This window comes from Thunnus thynnus, chromosome 13 (genome assembly GCF_963924715.1).
Source record: "Thunnus thynnus chromosome 13, fThuThy2.1, whole genome shotgun sequence".
Lineage (NCBI taxonomy): Eukaryota > Metazoa > Chordata > Actinopteri > Scombriformes > Scombridae > Thunnus > Thunnus thynnus.
The window spans coordinates 20284318-20300344 of NC_089529.1; the positions used below are offsets into that span (position 1 = coordinate 20284318).

The 16027-nt window shown below is 37.8% G+C and overlaps 1 protein-coding gene and 1 pseudogene across 2 annotated transcripts; both read left to right on the top strand.

Moving 5' to 3' along the window:
• Positions 1-138: 138 nt before the first annotated feature.
• LOC137195873 (organic cation/carnitine transporter 2-like) lies at positions 139-9175 on the top strand. Of its 2 annotated transcripts, none has more exons than XM_067608553.1 (11): positions 139-944; positions 1719-1901; positions 4121-4224; positions 4788-4942; positions 5117-5288; positions 5778-5904; positions 6421-6515; positions 6994-7208; positions 7849-8031; positions 8226-8280; positions 8913-9175. In XM_067608553.1, the coding sequence occupies exons 1-11, from the start codon at positions 738-740 to the stop codon at positions 8980-8982; spliced, it is 1566 nt and encodes a 521-aa protein (XP_067464654.1). In that variant the 5' UTR covers positions 139-737; the 3' UTR covers positions 8983-9175. The 2 variants fall into 2 exon arrangements, with proteins under 2 accessions (XP_067464654.1, XP_067464653.1); XM_067608552.1 differs by having other exon boundaries at positions 151-944; positions 8145-8280.
• Positions 9176-11784: 2609 nt separating this feature from the next.
• On the top strand, positions 11785-15954 carry LOC137196299 (organic cation/carnitine transporter 2-like; annotated as a pseudogene).
• Positions 15955-16027: the final 73 nt, after the last annotated feature.

A 16027-nucleotide genomic window follows, 5' to 3' on the forward strand; every position in this document is an offset into this window, starting at 1 on the left:
TGAGACCAATTTAGTAAAAAAATTTAATCATAATTTTCACTAATATGGGCAACTCAGCACAGAGGTATTGAAAATAACAATGGTGTGATTGTTATTTTCAACACCTCGTGTGATTCAAATTGTAATTTATTGATGGTCCCTAAGTGAAACGCTTGTGGTTCATTCAGAGCGTTAACCCTCCTCTTACGCCAACACTGGGTGAAACTGAGGAAGCCGCTGGGTCCGGAATGATGACTGTCGATTATTCAACTTGAAACCAACTTCACCGCGGTTAACGCAGGCAGGTGATGAGGATTTTTCAAACTAGAGTAAGAGAGGCAGCAGGAGCTGATGAGTCTGTCATCTATTTGGATGCGTGCCAGTGGATAAATAAAACCATAAAAGAAACGCAAACTCCTACATGGACAATCGACTTTTTTTTTTTTTTTTTTTTTACCTGTGCACAATCTATCCCAAGGTGCGGTCAAACAACCTTTTGGTTTGTTTGATTTTGATTAGGAAAAAAAAGCCAGTATACTGCTGACATGCCTGTAGGGCTGTGGCTGGTTGACAGGCGAGCTGGGAGGCAAGTCGCTGCATGATTACAGTTTGTCTTTTTTTAACTGCCTGTATACTGTAGAACCACAAAAAAAACATGGTAGAGCTTTCAGTATAGCTTGCTTGTGTAACTGTACAGGACACAGTTGCAAGAACACAGTAGACCTACAGGTAAGGAAGAGGATTCTTGAAGACTGAAGATGAAGGATTATGCTGACAGTATAGCTTTTTTGGGACAGTGGGGACGTTTCCAGCAGACGGTCTTCTTCCTGCTCTGTGCCAGTATCATGCCCAATGGATTCGGTGCTTTTACCCTTGTTTTTGTGAATGACACACCAACGCACCACTGCCTGGTTCCTGACGTCAACCTTACCCAAGACTGGCAGAGTGCTATCATCCCCGTACAGGTAAGTACACGCTGTTCCTTGTTTGCATTCAGACCAAAACCGGTCTGTGCGCTACGCTTCTTATCGGCTGCGAGGAGTGAATGTGGTCAAACTAACCACATAGTCTTCACTCTCGGAGTCTTTCCTTTTGCAAAAGCGAAAGAATAAGCGTGAAAACACTTCAAATATAGTATAAAAATGCGTCTTTGTAATATTCAAATTATTTCCTTGGAATAACTGAATGTTTTAATTAAGTAACACTTTTTTATTTGCCATATGTGCATATATTTCTAATGCTGCTGTTATAAAAGGTCTAAACAATATATTACACAGGTTAATAGAGATAAATGGAGGCCAAAACGTTTAGAACAAAAGGAGCCTGTCATTTTCACATGTACAGTATTTCGACTACTAAGAAACTGTTTCTGCAAGTCAAACATATCATGCAGTCAAACAGAACATGATCTGTTCAATACTTAAACTTACTATATGTAAAATAAGCTGGAATTTTAAAGCCATGTAAGTACATCTCTCCTTTTAGGTATTTACAGTTTGGCTTCAAGCTGAATGACCACATTCCAGGATAATTGTTTTTGTATGCATGGAAAGGTACATGTAGAGTTACTGTAAGGACACAGTTGTCAGCACTGTATTGTCAAAAGCCTAGCCTTGCATTCAAGTTTTAACATACTTAACACTACTTGCACAGTATCGCACCATACAGAATACAGGGATAAGTTCACTGCAAAATAAATGTATTAATAATAATAACATTTGTGTCATTGTGACTGTGAGGTGGTGAATGGGAAACTGGAGCAGAGCAAATGCAGCAGATATAGGCTGGATGTGGTCAGAAATCTCTCTGCTCAGGGATACATCCCTGGCAGGGACGTCAACCTCACTGAGCTGGAGCAGGAGAGATGTGTGGACGGGTGGAGCTACAGCACTGACATCTACGAATCTACCATAGTCTCTGAAGTGAGTGATTGAGTGTGTGTGTGTGTGTGTGTGTGTGTCAAAGACTTGGAACGAGCTTCCTGCCGTATTCTGCTGTTACTGTCGCTGCAGCCTTTCTCCTCATCCCACTATATCCAGCGGCAGCCCCTATTCCTAACCCCCCTGGTCTGCTTGTGCATCTGTCTTGCAGACTTTGTTTCCTCTTGATCTTCTAAGCGTACTGACTCTGCATGCGCCTGCCTTCCTGTGTGTGTGTTGCATGTTTTTTATTGCTCTGCAGGGTGTTGTTGTTGAGTCAGGGGTTTTCCCTGTAGCATTTTAATGCGTCTAGGCTCATTTGTTTGTTCTGTACATAGTGAACAGTCAAAGAAGCAACCCATTTTCAAGGATGCCTCAGTGCCAAAATCATTACAGTGCACCAGATAGTTCTTAAATTCACACAGTGCACTGTAAAAATGAGTAAGCATCTTTTCTCACTGAATGGAAGTGATGCAACCTTTTAGCGTTACAAAACACATTACAGTCAGTCAGCACACCCGGACAATGCTTCCTCATTATTGTACCTAAATGACACATCTCTGAAAAGAGTCTCTTCACAGGCAAATGTAAGTATTGATATAGCTATATGTTCACTTTATTTAGTTTACTGTTTACACTATAGACTGCGAATCTCAGGGGAGATACTGAGTGTTGCTAATGAGATATAATTATGATGCACTGCCTTCAAATTGTGAGGCTACTCACAGTGTTCCAGTGTACGTTAACTACAGCAAGAACTATAATTAACTTGACAGTCTGTAAAATCCGATGTGCTGTGTAGCGGTTCACTAGCTGCACATGAGAGAGACACACCCTTTGCCATTTAATGTGCTTGCCTCAGTTATTCAGCCCGACCAGTCATTTTTGTCTCCCCATTGCTGACATTTCTGTGACATGATTTGCATGGTTTTATTTAACTATCAGCTGTGGTGCACGCACTGTGTAAGACAATACAGAACCACACAAAAGAAGTTCCTCAGATTTCCTTGTAACAAGATAGGTCATCACATGGCTCAGGTAGGGACGCTAAATGGAAAATTCTGCTAAAGGTGCTATTACAAATGGAGATGTTGTGTCACCACCACATATAAAGGTCAGAAGATGGCATTTAGCACTAGAGACCTTTAAAGGGATGATGCAAAAAAAGAACAGGTCAGCAGGCCAGAGTTCGTGCACAAAAAAGTGATATTTATTAGTAAAAAATATTAACAGAACAGAGGCAAAAATGAACCCCGGGAAATTCAACATAAATAACTTTTAAGCCATAGCAACAAACAATAAAACCTGCAGCCTCACAGCAAGCTGACACCTACTATCCTCCCTATTGACCACTGAATGGCATTTTACCTTCTCAGCCTCACCTGACTGGAATGTACCACCTGCTCAGGTTACCACAGGGTGAGCTAGACTGATACCACACTTTCAAAACATAAAGAACAACACTAATGTAGAATTTCTGTCACTGCTGACAATCACACTTCCCTATGGTTACACACACACACAGCTATGAGCGTGCCCAATTCTACAGAAAGTTATTTACTACAGAACAGTTCTACCTATCCTCCCACATCCTAACAATGCCCAGTTCCTCACTGCTAAGAGGATCTGATGATACAAACCTGTTTCCACTCCCTGACTGAGCAGCTGATCCACCCCCCACAACCCAGACAGAACAACTGAAAACCTGTTCTTGTAGCCTACCATTCTCCTTTTAAACATCTCCTTTAGCAGTGATAGAGAATTCAGTCAATTCCTCTTTTAGGCCTATTAAAATACAAAACTAAACTAAACTACCATCTCATTGACTTTGCTTTCCACCAGTAGGTTAGTTGTCTGTAACTTCAGACTGGGATGATGCACACATATTTGATATATAAGCAAGGAGCTCACATATCTATACTTAAGACAATGTCACCGGGTGGAGAGGTTGGAAAGTCAGAAAGTACTGAGAGGTGAAGTAACGCATTGTTGGTTTAATATTTAGTATATGTAGAAAATATTCATGTATAATAACACCAATTCATCCTTTAAGCATAATCAGACCAGACCAGATTCACCTTAAGGGAGAGGACGTTAGAATAAGTGCCATTTAGAACCAGCAGCAGAGCAAATAGCAAATGCATTAACTCAATAACATCAACATGGACTTCTTCAAGTCCACATATTTCATTGTTCAGCTGTTTTGCATGGATATATTCCAGTTTGACCTGGTGTGCAGTGAGCAGTGGAAGCAGCCATTCACCTCCACAGTTTTCTTCCTGGGAGTTCTTTGTGGATGCTTCTTCTCAGGACAGCTCTCTGACAGGTACAGCTCCATGTGGTTTATATACAATGCATGCAGTGCTTGGAAAAAAGTACTTTTAAACCTGTGGTTACTTTTTTATACAGTATATCCTATATACTGTACAATAGTTACTGATTGGTTTCTGACATACTATTGATACTGAACACTACACCACTCATTTAAGATCTTGTTGTACCTCCAACTTTAAACAATTGGTTCATTTGATACTTAGAACATAATTTTACATTGAAAAAACAAAACAAAACATTGTGTATATCATTATACAGAATACAAAAGATGACTTTTCTTTTGTGGAGATGTTGTCATTGCATTAAACTGTTTGGACCTGTTGTGTTTTACTGTACATACAATACCATGTACAATGCCATTGAATATTGTTCTATATTTAAGCATAATGTTTGGTGGCTATTTTCATCCAAATAATTTTAAAGTGCATTTAGTTCTCATGTGATGAGCATGTCTGTGTATTATGTTCAGTATACTGTATGTATTTCGGTAGCACAAAAATGTTTTTTTCTTCTAATTTTTCTTGCTTCATGTAATCATTCGACTTCTCTCTACAGATTTGGAAGGAAACCTGTTCTTTTTGCAACTATCGCAGTTCAAACGGTTTTTACCTTTATTCAAGTCTTCTCCTCTTCATGGCTTATGTTCACCATCCTCCTCTTCATCAATGGTTTGGGACAGATGTCCAACTTTGTAGCTGCTTTAGTGCTGGGTACATATGAACATCTCATTCTGTAATTAATGCAACAGTTTTATAAATTTGTCAGTTTTTGAATGCATGCAGATAGTGTAGATAACTACGTTTGTCAAAAATACTGTACATATCTGCCTGCCTTTCACTTATTCACATGTCCCTCCATTTTTGTTTCTTTCTCTGTCTGTGCAGGCGCTGAGATCTTGACTGGCAGTGTGCGGATTCTGTACTCATCAATGGGGACGATGTTAGGCTTTGCCGCTGGCTACATGATACTGCCACTCTTAGCTTACTTTTTAAGGAACTGGAAATCTCTCCTGTTGGCTTTGTCTGTGCCTGCCCTGGCCTACCTCCCCTTCTGGTGGTGGGTTGCACTCATTAAAAGAACACTCACATTGTTACTGATGTTGTTACTCATAATTACCTCACTATGTATTATCATACATTTCATGTTGTTTGTCTCTTACTAGGAGAGTTTAGTGTTTTGTCAGAATGAAAAATCATCATAAAGTTGAAACCAAAGAGTAAAGACCTGAATGTATGAAGAATGTTTGACTGACTTGCAGACTTCATAAATAATTATCCATGACTATTTTTCTGCAAAAACAAGACATAGTTGAAAGGTATGGATGAGCAAGACAAAGATTACAAAATAAAGGCTGCACTTGTTTTATATCTTTTCATTCTCTCTTAAGATTTCCCAAAAAATGTGCATACTTTGACATACAAATGTCAAAGTTAAGTTTTGTCTTTTAAGTCCGTTTCATCAAATCTGAACCTCTCTCTCTCTCTCTCTTTCTCTCTCTCTCTCTCTCTCTCTCTCTCTCTCTCTCTCTGTTGATTACTGAGGCAGGTTCATCCCAGAGTCTCCTCGGTGGCTTCTCTCTCAGGGAAAAGTGGAGGAAGCTGAGGCCATAGTGAGAAAGGCTGCTAAGTGGAATAAAGTTCAGGCTCCACAGGTTGTCTTTGAAGATTGTAGTGTAAGTTGACTTTGACTTATATAAAAGACACACTTTTGGCCATGGCATGGGACATTGTCTTTATAATGCATTTCTTGCCCTTTTCAAGAGACAAGTGAAAAATTACGCAAACAACAATAATAAACAACATATTCCTGGGGAAAACTTTAAGTGTGGCACTCATGTTTGAGCAGGAAGCTCCCATTCTTTTAATACAGATGCCTGTTGTTGGCACTAAAAAGCAATTATCTTATCACTGCCAGGCATGTTGAATTTGGTGTAAACAAAACACCTAGCTCAGACTTGATAATTTATTATTCTAAATAATTCACAAAAAGGAATGTGGATGTTAATTTTGACACGTCTAAATTAACTCTTTGATATGTATGACCTCAGATTAAACAGTTGATTAAATGTCAAAGTAAGTACAGAATATTCTCAGGTGGATTTTTAGAAAATCTTACAGTACGTAGATGGGCTTTTGAGGTTTAAATGACACAAGAAACAAAATAAGAATGAGGTTTTGTTATTTTGCAGGCTAATGACACAAAGACTAAAGAAAACTATGATATCTTCGACCTGCTGAGGAACAGCAGCATCAGAATGACAACACTAATTCTCTGCTTTGTGTCGTGAGTAAACAGTCAATCCTCATAAACTCGCAATGAAATCTTTTTGCATTATGAACAGTTACTACGATGACCAGGATACCACATTGCACTGCACCTTACAAAAACATGAGTGAATGGACAAAAAAAACACTGTAAAGACACAAAATATAAGTCAGATTGAGAAAAACTTTCAACAACCATCACGACATACAGAAACACACTGCAAACACAGAAAAAAGAAAATATAAATGCTGAAAATCAGTTCTACTGCCGATCTTGTAGTGATACCAGCATTAGTTGAATCAAGAAGATTAAGTGTAATTAGTTTATAAAATTTTATAATTGTTCTTTTTTGCTAGGAGTGAAGGACAGATAGTGGGCTAAGGTCCAGTGGTCATGGTCTTCCACTGCAGCTACAGACAGTTTGTGACAATAAATGGTATTTCTATGCAGATTTCTATTCAAACATGTCTGCCCTCTGTATCGTTGTCCTGCCCAGGTTCACAATGATTACTGGATACTATTGCCTGTCCTTCAACACATCCCAACTCCATGCTGATCCTTATATAAGCTGTTTCATCTCAGCGGCTGTCGAGGTGCCAGCATACATTTCCAGCTGGCTGGCGCTGCGTTACTTTCCACGACGACTGTCTGTCATCAGTACCTTGCTCGTTGCAGCAGTGTCATTGTTCTTAATTCAGCTAGTGCCTCAAGGTAAGAAGAAAAATATATGCTTAGAAATACAAGAGACTGACTGAGAGTTCTCTGACATAAGGAGCAAAGCTGAAATCATAAGTGGGAACACTAGGACTGTATTCACAAGTAGTTTTTATAATAGTATAGTAAAATAGTCACATAACTAAAAACTTATAGTGACTTGATCATTTTTTTAATGGTAAGCAACAGGAATTCATAATACATCCTGCATCAGAAAAGTGGAGTAGACACGTACATCCCATAAACAGGTGCTGGACCAAAGAAACAATGTAACAAAGAAAGACGAAGGTCCACACACTGTCGTTCCCTTAGATGCAGTTTATTGAGACATCCACCAGTGACGTTTCGAGCTACATGCTCTTCTTTGGACACTTCAATAAACAGCATCTAAGGGAGCTACAGTGTGTGGACCTTCATCTTTCTTTTTTACATCCTACATCAGTTCCTTGAATCATCATGAGTCATCCATTAGTTATTGTTACTCAAGTGTGTGTTTTGTAATGCAGACGTTGGGGTAAAGATCTCCAAACACTGAATTACATGTAATTAATCAAGTGCTCAAAACTTTATCAGGGTTTTTATGTACTTCTATTGTGTTCTATTCAGTTCAAAAACAAACAATTTCCTTTTCCATTAGGCTTATCAAATCTGTCTCTTGCACTGGAGATGCTGGGTAAATATTCCATTACCACTGGTGCCTCAATGATGTTTACCTATACAGCGGAGCTTTACCCGACAGTGCTCAGGAACACAGCGACAGGAGTCTGCACTACTGTTTCCAGACTGGGAAGCTGCATTACACCTTTTTTGTTGGATATGAGTGAGTAAAATGGGTTAAGATATTAATTCCCCTGAATCCAGACATTCTGTAAATGCACGTTTACAAAAGACCCAGATCTTTCCTCGTCTTAATTTTCTCTTCTCCTTGTACAGGTACATATTTTAAGTATCTGCCATATATTACAATGGGGACTCTGGCTGTTATGTCTGCCTTTGCTACTCTCTTCCTTCCAGAGAGTTTTGGACGACCTCTACCTGAAACTATTCAACAGATGTCTCGGAGAGGAAGGTGGGTTTCTTAAAATATACACGATTCTCCTGGGCCAAACTCATGATTATATATGAAAAGATGATATAGTGTAAGTCTAACATTCACTATAGAAAAAAAAATCAGAATATGGTAAAAAGAAAAAAAAAACACCTTCATGGACAGATTTTATTTAATATTTAGTGTGTCCCACTAGTTACATATATTTAAACTAAGGAGAATGAAGCTGATAAATGAATCTGCAGATGGCATATTATAAGAAGACATATTAGTAAATGGAATTTAAAAAAAGAAAATCCTGTAAACAAATAATTTTACAATTTCACAAAAAAACTGTTATTTACTCATAATTCTGGGTTTTTTTTTGCATAGCATACAAGCAAATTTAATTTATTCAAGGTTTCCAATTCAACAATTTATGAAGTTGTTTTAATTGACCACTGAAAGAGTATTTTTATTTTAAGTGGATGTGATAAAATGACACCAGTCATTGTAGTAAATGCAGCTGCTTGTTAGGATGATAATAAAGTTGATGACAGTGAAGAAATATTCATGCTTTTTTTCCCCTCCTCTTAGTAGCCCCACATTCAATGCAAAATACTAAAACAAATAATGTTTTGTTTGTTTGTTTTTGTCTTTTCTCACCATAACAGGATAAAGTGTCCATGCATCAGTAGAAAACACACCCCAGTGCCTGTGGTACTCTTGGACAATCCTCTATGATTATCTAGTGTATGCATATAGCTGAGATGTTGGTCTTGCTATTGAGTATCATTACTATTGTTTACATACATTATTACAATTTTTATAAATTTAGTAAGTTTTTCACTGAAAGTGAACCTATAGTTTTCTTTTTATTACATTTAATAACATTACTTTATTCTTCTCAATGGGGTGTAAATTGAGAAATATTACATGTGACCATTTTGAAATAAATATTTTGTTATTAGGATAAAGGTTTATTGTCTTAGTCTGTTGTTCTTTATCTGTGTATACAGGTATGAGTTATCTTAAATGGCAAAGATTAATACAGAATATTCATTAGAAGCTCTTAATAGGTTTTAAGTGTCAAACAAAAGATTGAAGTGCTATTAAAAACAAAAAATATAAGTACTGGCTCACATACTGAATAACAGATAAACACATTACATCTGAAATAAGCATGTTTTTGGTAAGATAAATAAATATGAATATATTATAGTTTCATGTAGACATGCATATACACACTACAGGTATGTTGTCTTAAATCTGAGGTCATAGTCTTTCATCCAACAAACTCTCACCTGCCTGTTTCACAGTGAGCTTGGCTGCTCGAAATCTTCAGATCACTGTTTTGATGTTCAAGTGAAGAATGTTGTCCAGTCATGCTTCACTCAACATAATCTCCAAAATCAGGTCCTTCTTGTCTACTACTGATTTACAGAAGGTCATACATTCATTTATTTTTTAGACAACTGCACTTTATGCTGGTATCAGTCATAGCTCCTTCCACTGCTGCTACCTGAATTTTAACCTTCATTAAGGTATATGAACACATTACTGGCTGCCTGATATTTTCTGTATTTATTTTAAAATTCTACTGATCTCTTTTAAAGCATTAAATGGCCTTCCAAATTATATCAATGATTTGTTAACTCCCTACGTGTCTGGGAGTCTCCCAGGCACATAGTCAATAAGTTGACATCCACAGATCTGTGGATGGAGCTTTGCTGGTTATTCTTAGGTCTTGATGACCGAGCCTTTGCTGCTGTTAAAGCCCCCAAACTGTAGAATTCTGCCTATTGTGATCATACAGGCTACATCTACTTAGGCTACTTAAAACATTTTATTGGAAAGTGTTCATGAATATTTAATATGTTTCTGGGTTTTATCATCCTACTCTGGCCGTTTTATATTTTTATTTAACTTTATTTTGCTGTTGCTGTTATTTTTTCTTTTTTTCTGTAAAGCACTTTGTAACTTTGTTTAGCAAAGTGCTATAATGTTTATTATTTACAGTATATTTATGACTAGATGATGGTTGCAAGATGAAAAGGATCACCAAAGTTGTTAGAATTCTTCATGAGGGGGACATGAATGTCTGTAACAAATATCATGGTAATCCATCTAATAGCTGCTGAGACGTTTCATTCAAAATTACAATTGTCAACCTCTTGGTGTCACTAGAGGAAAAGTTTTGGGACTACCAAAGTCATTAGGATTCATTCTCTTGGGACACACAGCTGTCTGCACAAACTCTCAGTGCAATCCATTTTGTGGTTGTTTAGATATTTCAGTCTTGACCAAAGTGGTGGACCAACCAACAGACATACTGACATTGCTGTGCCACCCAAAGAGCAAATAAACACCTTCAGCTATATGAAGAGGTATCTGGTGCAAAACTAAACCGTAATGAAACAGAAGGAGTCTGGTTTGGAAGGGAAGACACATGACCTGTGATTAATGTCCACGATAGAAATGACATGAAGAATTTAGGTGTACAAATAAGCAATAAAAACTGCTCTGAAAAAAACTGTGATGGCAAGGAAAGGGAGATAAAAGAGGAATTACAAAAATGGGAAAATAAATCAAATAGTTAGAAAACTAGAATTTTGATTATAAAGACTTTTGTCTTATCCAAATTGTTGTTTTTAGCTATATTCTCCCTCCCAAAGAGCAATAATAAATGCATACAAAATAATCACTGGACAAAGTTATATTTCAGTGATCAAGCAAAAGTTCTAAGTGTACCATGGAAAACCCTAAAAAATGGAAACAAATGACTATGAGATACATTTAGTTACTTATAACATATGGCTTTTGTCAGGGTGATATACTGTAACCAAGGAAACAAAAGGCGCTTATAGCAACAGTCACTGAGTGACTGTATGCAGAAGAGAAACAGGTTCACTTTGTTCATGAGGCTGGAGAGTGCATGTCCCAAGCATTTTTGAGCAGGTATGATGACGACTCCATCATAGATTTAGAAAGACACCTGTTGCTAATCTGTGACCTTATATGGTGACTGTTTTAAAAGTACCAGCATTTTTTAAAAACTGACTTTTTTAGAATTATTCTTAATTACACTGAATTACTGCCTCTATGAACGTTGTCCATGGGATATACTTTATTTTTACTATGTTGTACTATAATATTATTTTACTGATTGTTCTTATCTGACTTTGGCTGCAGGCCAGGTTAATTTCTTTGTTAATGGAAGCCTAACATAAATAACTGGTCAAAGTTATCATCATCTATTGAGTATTTTATTACCTTTGTAATCTATAACCTGACAAAAAAGCTCTAAAAAGCAGAATTGGCTTTGAGAACTGTGCACAAAATTCTTGCTAGGGCTGTGCAATGCAGCTCACCCTGCGCAAAGTTTTTCTGTCTGGACAGACACCTATCTCTAACAACTAGCATGAGGGTGACTACTGACTTCTAGCTTTTGTACAACTTACTAAGGACAGGACCTGATGTCAAAAGACACAGTTATAAGTAGACAGTAAAAAACAAGTGGTAATAGGGAAAAAAGGATTCTGGGGTATGAGGGATTATAATGACATCAAAGCGTTCCTGGGACAGTGGGGACATTTCCAGCAGATTGTCTACTTGGTGCTCTGTGACGGCATCTTGCCTAATGGATTCGATGTTTTCCTTCTTGTCTTCCTGACTGACATTCCCAGTCACCACTGACTGGGTCTTGAGGTTAACCTGACCCAAGATTGGTGCAATGCTGTCATCCTGATAGAGGTATTTAAGTTTATTTACACAACTGCCTGAAAAACAGGTAGAGAGTTTCACCTTTGCCACCTTGTTTTCAATCCAAACAATAAATTCCTATCTTACTCAAATATTCCCAACGGTATGTGTTTCTTTGGAACCTTTGAACTCTATCACATACTGTATATGTATTAGCTCTGATATTTGTAAGCTATTTAATTTTAAAATAAATCAAAATAAAGAACTTTTTCATAAAGCAAATAATCTTGAACAGACTTGCACAAAAGGTGCAAAAGTCCAACATGACTTAATCCTTACTTTTGACATATTCATAGTTATAGGGATACATTCACTGAAACAGAAATGTTCATTATAATGTTTATGTCATTATGACTGTGAGGTGGTGAACGGGAAACAGGAGCGGAGCAGATGCAGCAGATACAGGCTGGATGTGGTCAGAAATCTCTCTGCTCAGGGATACATTCCTGGCATTGACGTCAACCTTGCTGACCTGCAGCAGGAGAAATGTGTGGATGGATGGATGTACAGCAGAGACATCTACCAATCCACCATAGTCTCTGAAGTGAGTGTATGTATGTACCAGAGTGTTTGTTGGTTTAGTTTAAACTGTAGTAGTTGTAGTGGTAGTATCAGTAAAGTACCATCTTGTACTGGTACTGTACAAGTATAAAATGTTACTTTAACTACATTGACTACCCTCCAAATACAGTGAAGAATCCGGCAGGTATTATCTGTACCAGCTTTGTGTGTACAACCGCCACCAACTTACTAAGCAGTGATGTGGTACTGAAAGTGCATCTGCAAGCTTGTTTTTTCTGCCCCCTAGTGGCAAAAATTCTTTGCCACTAGGGGGCAGCAGATTACTACAGCTACAGATGACTACAGATGATTTCTTTCATTATTCGAAATCACAGACCGATGTATAATAAATAATCATAACATTGACGTAAATTCTCCCTGGTCCATGTGTTTCAGTGTTTAATTTTTGTCATGCATGGATATTCCAGTTTGACCTGGTGTGCAGTGAGCAATGGAGGCAGCTGTTCACCTTCACAATTTATTTCCTTGAAGTTCTTTTTGGATCCTTTTTTTCAGGACAGCTGTTAGACAGGTACTGAGAACACCAACTCAAAATGATTTATGCAGTGGTTGGAAAAATTAATTGTTTACCTTTTCTTTACCTTGATCAACTTGTCAGTCTTTATATAGTTCTTTAAGTGAACAGCGTAAAGTAATATTTTTAAAATGTATATTTTCAAAATCTTTTTTATTTAGTCCTTGCCCTGCTTTTGCTTACATAAAATATGTCAGATTTTTTGAATAATAAGTTCATACTAATAGAACTTTGAGTAATCTGTACTGTAAATTATCGTTTTTCTAAAAGCTTAAATACGTATTTTTTGTAAATATGTAACAAGCCTTTTCCTCAGTATTAGGTTACTTTTTGTTACATTGCATGCTGTTTTGTTATGTGATGCTACCTCACACATTGTCATGATCTCTGACCTGCTATTCAGTAGATTGAAAACATCACCCTTTATGTTCATTAGTTCTTTGTACTTTTGCCTTTTTTGTCTCATTTTTATTTGCTCTTATTTTGTTTAACTTCTTACAGTAAATTTGGAAGGAAGCCTTTTTTTTTGCAACCATGGCAATTCAGACAATTTTTACTTTTACTGAAGTCTTCTCATCTTCTTGGTGCTCTTCATCCTCCTCTTCATAAATGGTTTGGGACAGATCTCCAACTATGTATCTGCTTTTGTGCTGGGTAAATGTGAACATTTAATTCTCTAGTTTTAACAAACTATTTTTATACATTGTCTGTGATTTTGAATAATGAAATTATATAGGCCTGCTGTATCTTATTGCTTCTCATTTATTACCTCTGCACTTCATTCTTTGCATTTCTCTCCTTCTCTCCATCTGTGCAGGCTCTGAAATCTTGATAGGCAATGTGAGGATCCTGTTCTCATCTGTAGGGGTTTGTCTTCGGCTACATGATGCTGCCTCTGTGCTTAGTTAAATGACTGGAGATCTCTCCCGTTGGCTGTCTTTCTACCTGGCCTGGTCTACCTGCTCCTCTGGTGGTAGGTTGCACTCATTACAAGAAAACATATTCATGGTCAGTTTACCCTGCACCATAAATGTCATGGGGGACATCATCTTATTGGGGGACAAAAATAATGATTAGGCTGTCTCTCAAGATAAGCAGTATAACACATATCCATATCCTATATTTGTGGCTTTGCTGTCTCTCTGTTGGAAACTGATGCAGGCTCATCCCAGGGTGTCCTCATTGGTTGTTACCTCAGGGCAGAGTGGAGGAAGCAGACACCATAGTGAGAGATGCTTCTCAGAAGAAGTCGAAGCTCCACAGGTCATCTTTGATGATTGTGATACACATGTAAGTTGGCTTTGACTTACACCATGTAGGACCAGACACATGCCTGCTTAAACACATGTCATTATTACAATTCATGCATGGGGAACATGAATGTCTGTACCAGATTTCATAGTAACCAATTGAGTGGATATTAAAACATCACTATTACCAAAATGTGAACCTGCTAGTGGTGCTGTCAGGGTATCAACAAATTCATTAGGATTGATCATCATATTCATTATTTTGATTATATGGAAATTGCCATGAAATTTAATTTCATAAAAAATTTATTTTGATTTTCATCTAAAAACAAAATTAACAAGTGGGACTGAGATTTTGTGTCTTGTAGGCTGATATGACAGAGACACACTCTAAAGAGCACACCCGTGTTTTTGACCTAATGAGGAAAAGAAACACAACACTCTTTCTATGTCTGGTGTGTTGAGTATCCATTCTGAGCATCAGTGTGCACAACAGATTGTAGGCCTTATTAACAGTTACTTACAGCACTGATTTCACCACATACAGCAACTACTTCACAAGACTGGTCAGATGGCTGCAGAAGATCAGTGTGTTGTTCTGCATTAATTATTATATTGTATATATTATATTGTTTAGAAACACATCATTATAATGCAATCCAATTCAACACTGTCCAGAGTTGACTGCAGTTTGGTGCAGGGGCAGATTCCTACAGAAACCCGGGGTTCTAGGCCACCCTGGTGATCAAGGGGTTAAGGCGCTGACCATGAACTGCAGTGTCCTCAGTTCAACTTGGATCCCCTGTGTTGCATATTGCTCCCCATCTCTCTCTTCTGCATTTCCTATCATCTCTCTGTCAACTATCTAATAAAGGCATAAAATGCCAAAATGAATAAAATTAAATAAAACAAACCCTGGTGGCAGAGAAAGAACCTCCTGGTAGCAGGGCTTCCAGCTTGGTTGTGCATTCAGTGAACACAATTGGCAAAGTCCACAGGTGAGAGGCCAGTTAAGGGTTCATGTCTTTATCACTGCACTTGCAACTCCCACTGGTTGGTCATAAACCTTCCAGAGAAGCCCCTTGCTAATAGGACAGAAGGTCACAGTCAGTGTTACTCAGTGACATTACTTTAACTGATTATTCAGTAACATCACTGTGTAACACATTACACTAATTTGATTACTTATGAGTTGCTGACTGGATAAAATGTGTCACAGCAATTAGCCTTGTCACCTCATGAGAAGGTTCTAGGTACAATGGTTTCCCCCAACAGTCCAAAAATTAGTTTAAGTGTGAATGGTTGTCTGTTTGTATGTGTTAGCCCTGTAATAGACTGGTGACCTGTCCATGGCCATTCAAACATCTTCTGCTGTCTGTATTTGTGTCTTCCAAGTTTAATACTGGCTATTTTGGCTTGTCCCTGGACACATCCAGACTGCATGCTAACCCTTATATCAGCTGTTTCATCTCAGCAGCTGTTGAGAATCCAGCATACATTTCCAGCTGGCTGGCTCTGCGATACCTTCATCGACGTCTGTCTGTCATCTGTATCTTGCTTCTCGCAGGAGTTTTCACTGTACATCATTCCACTGGTGCCTCAAAGTAAGCATAAAAATTACTCAAAATTAGAAGAGGGTTTTGAGAAATAAGGAGCTTTACTGCCAGAATAATTAAACAGC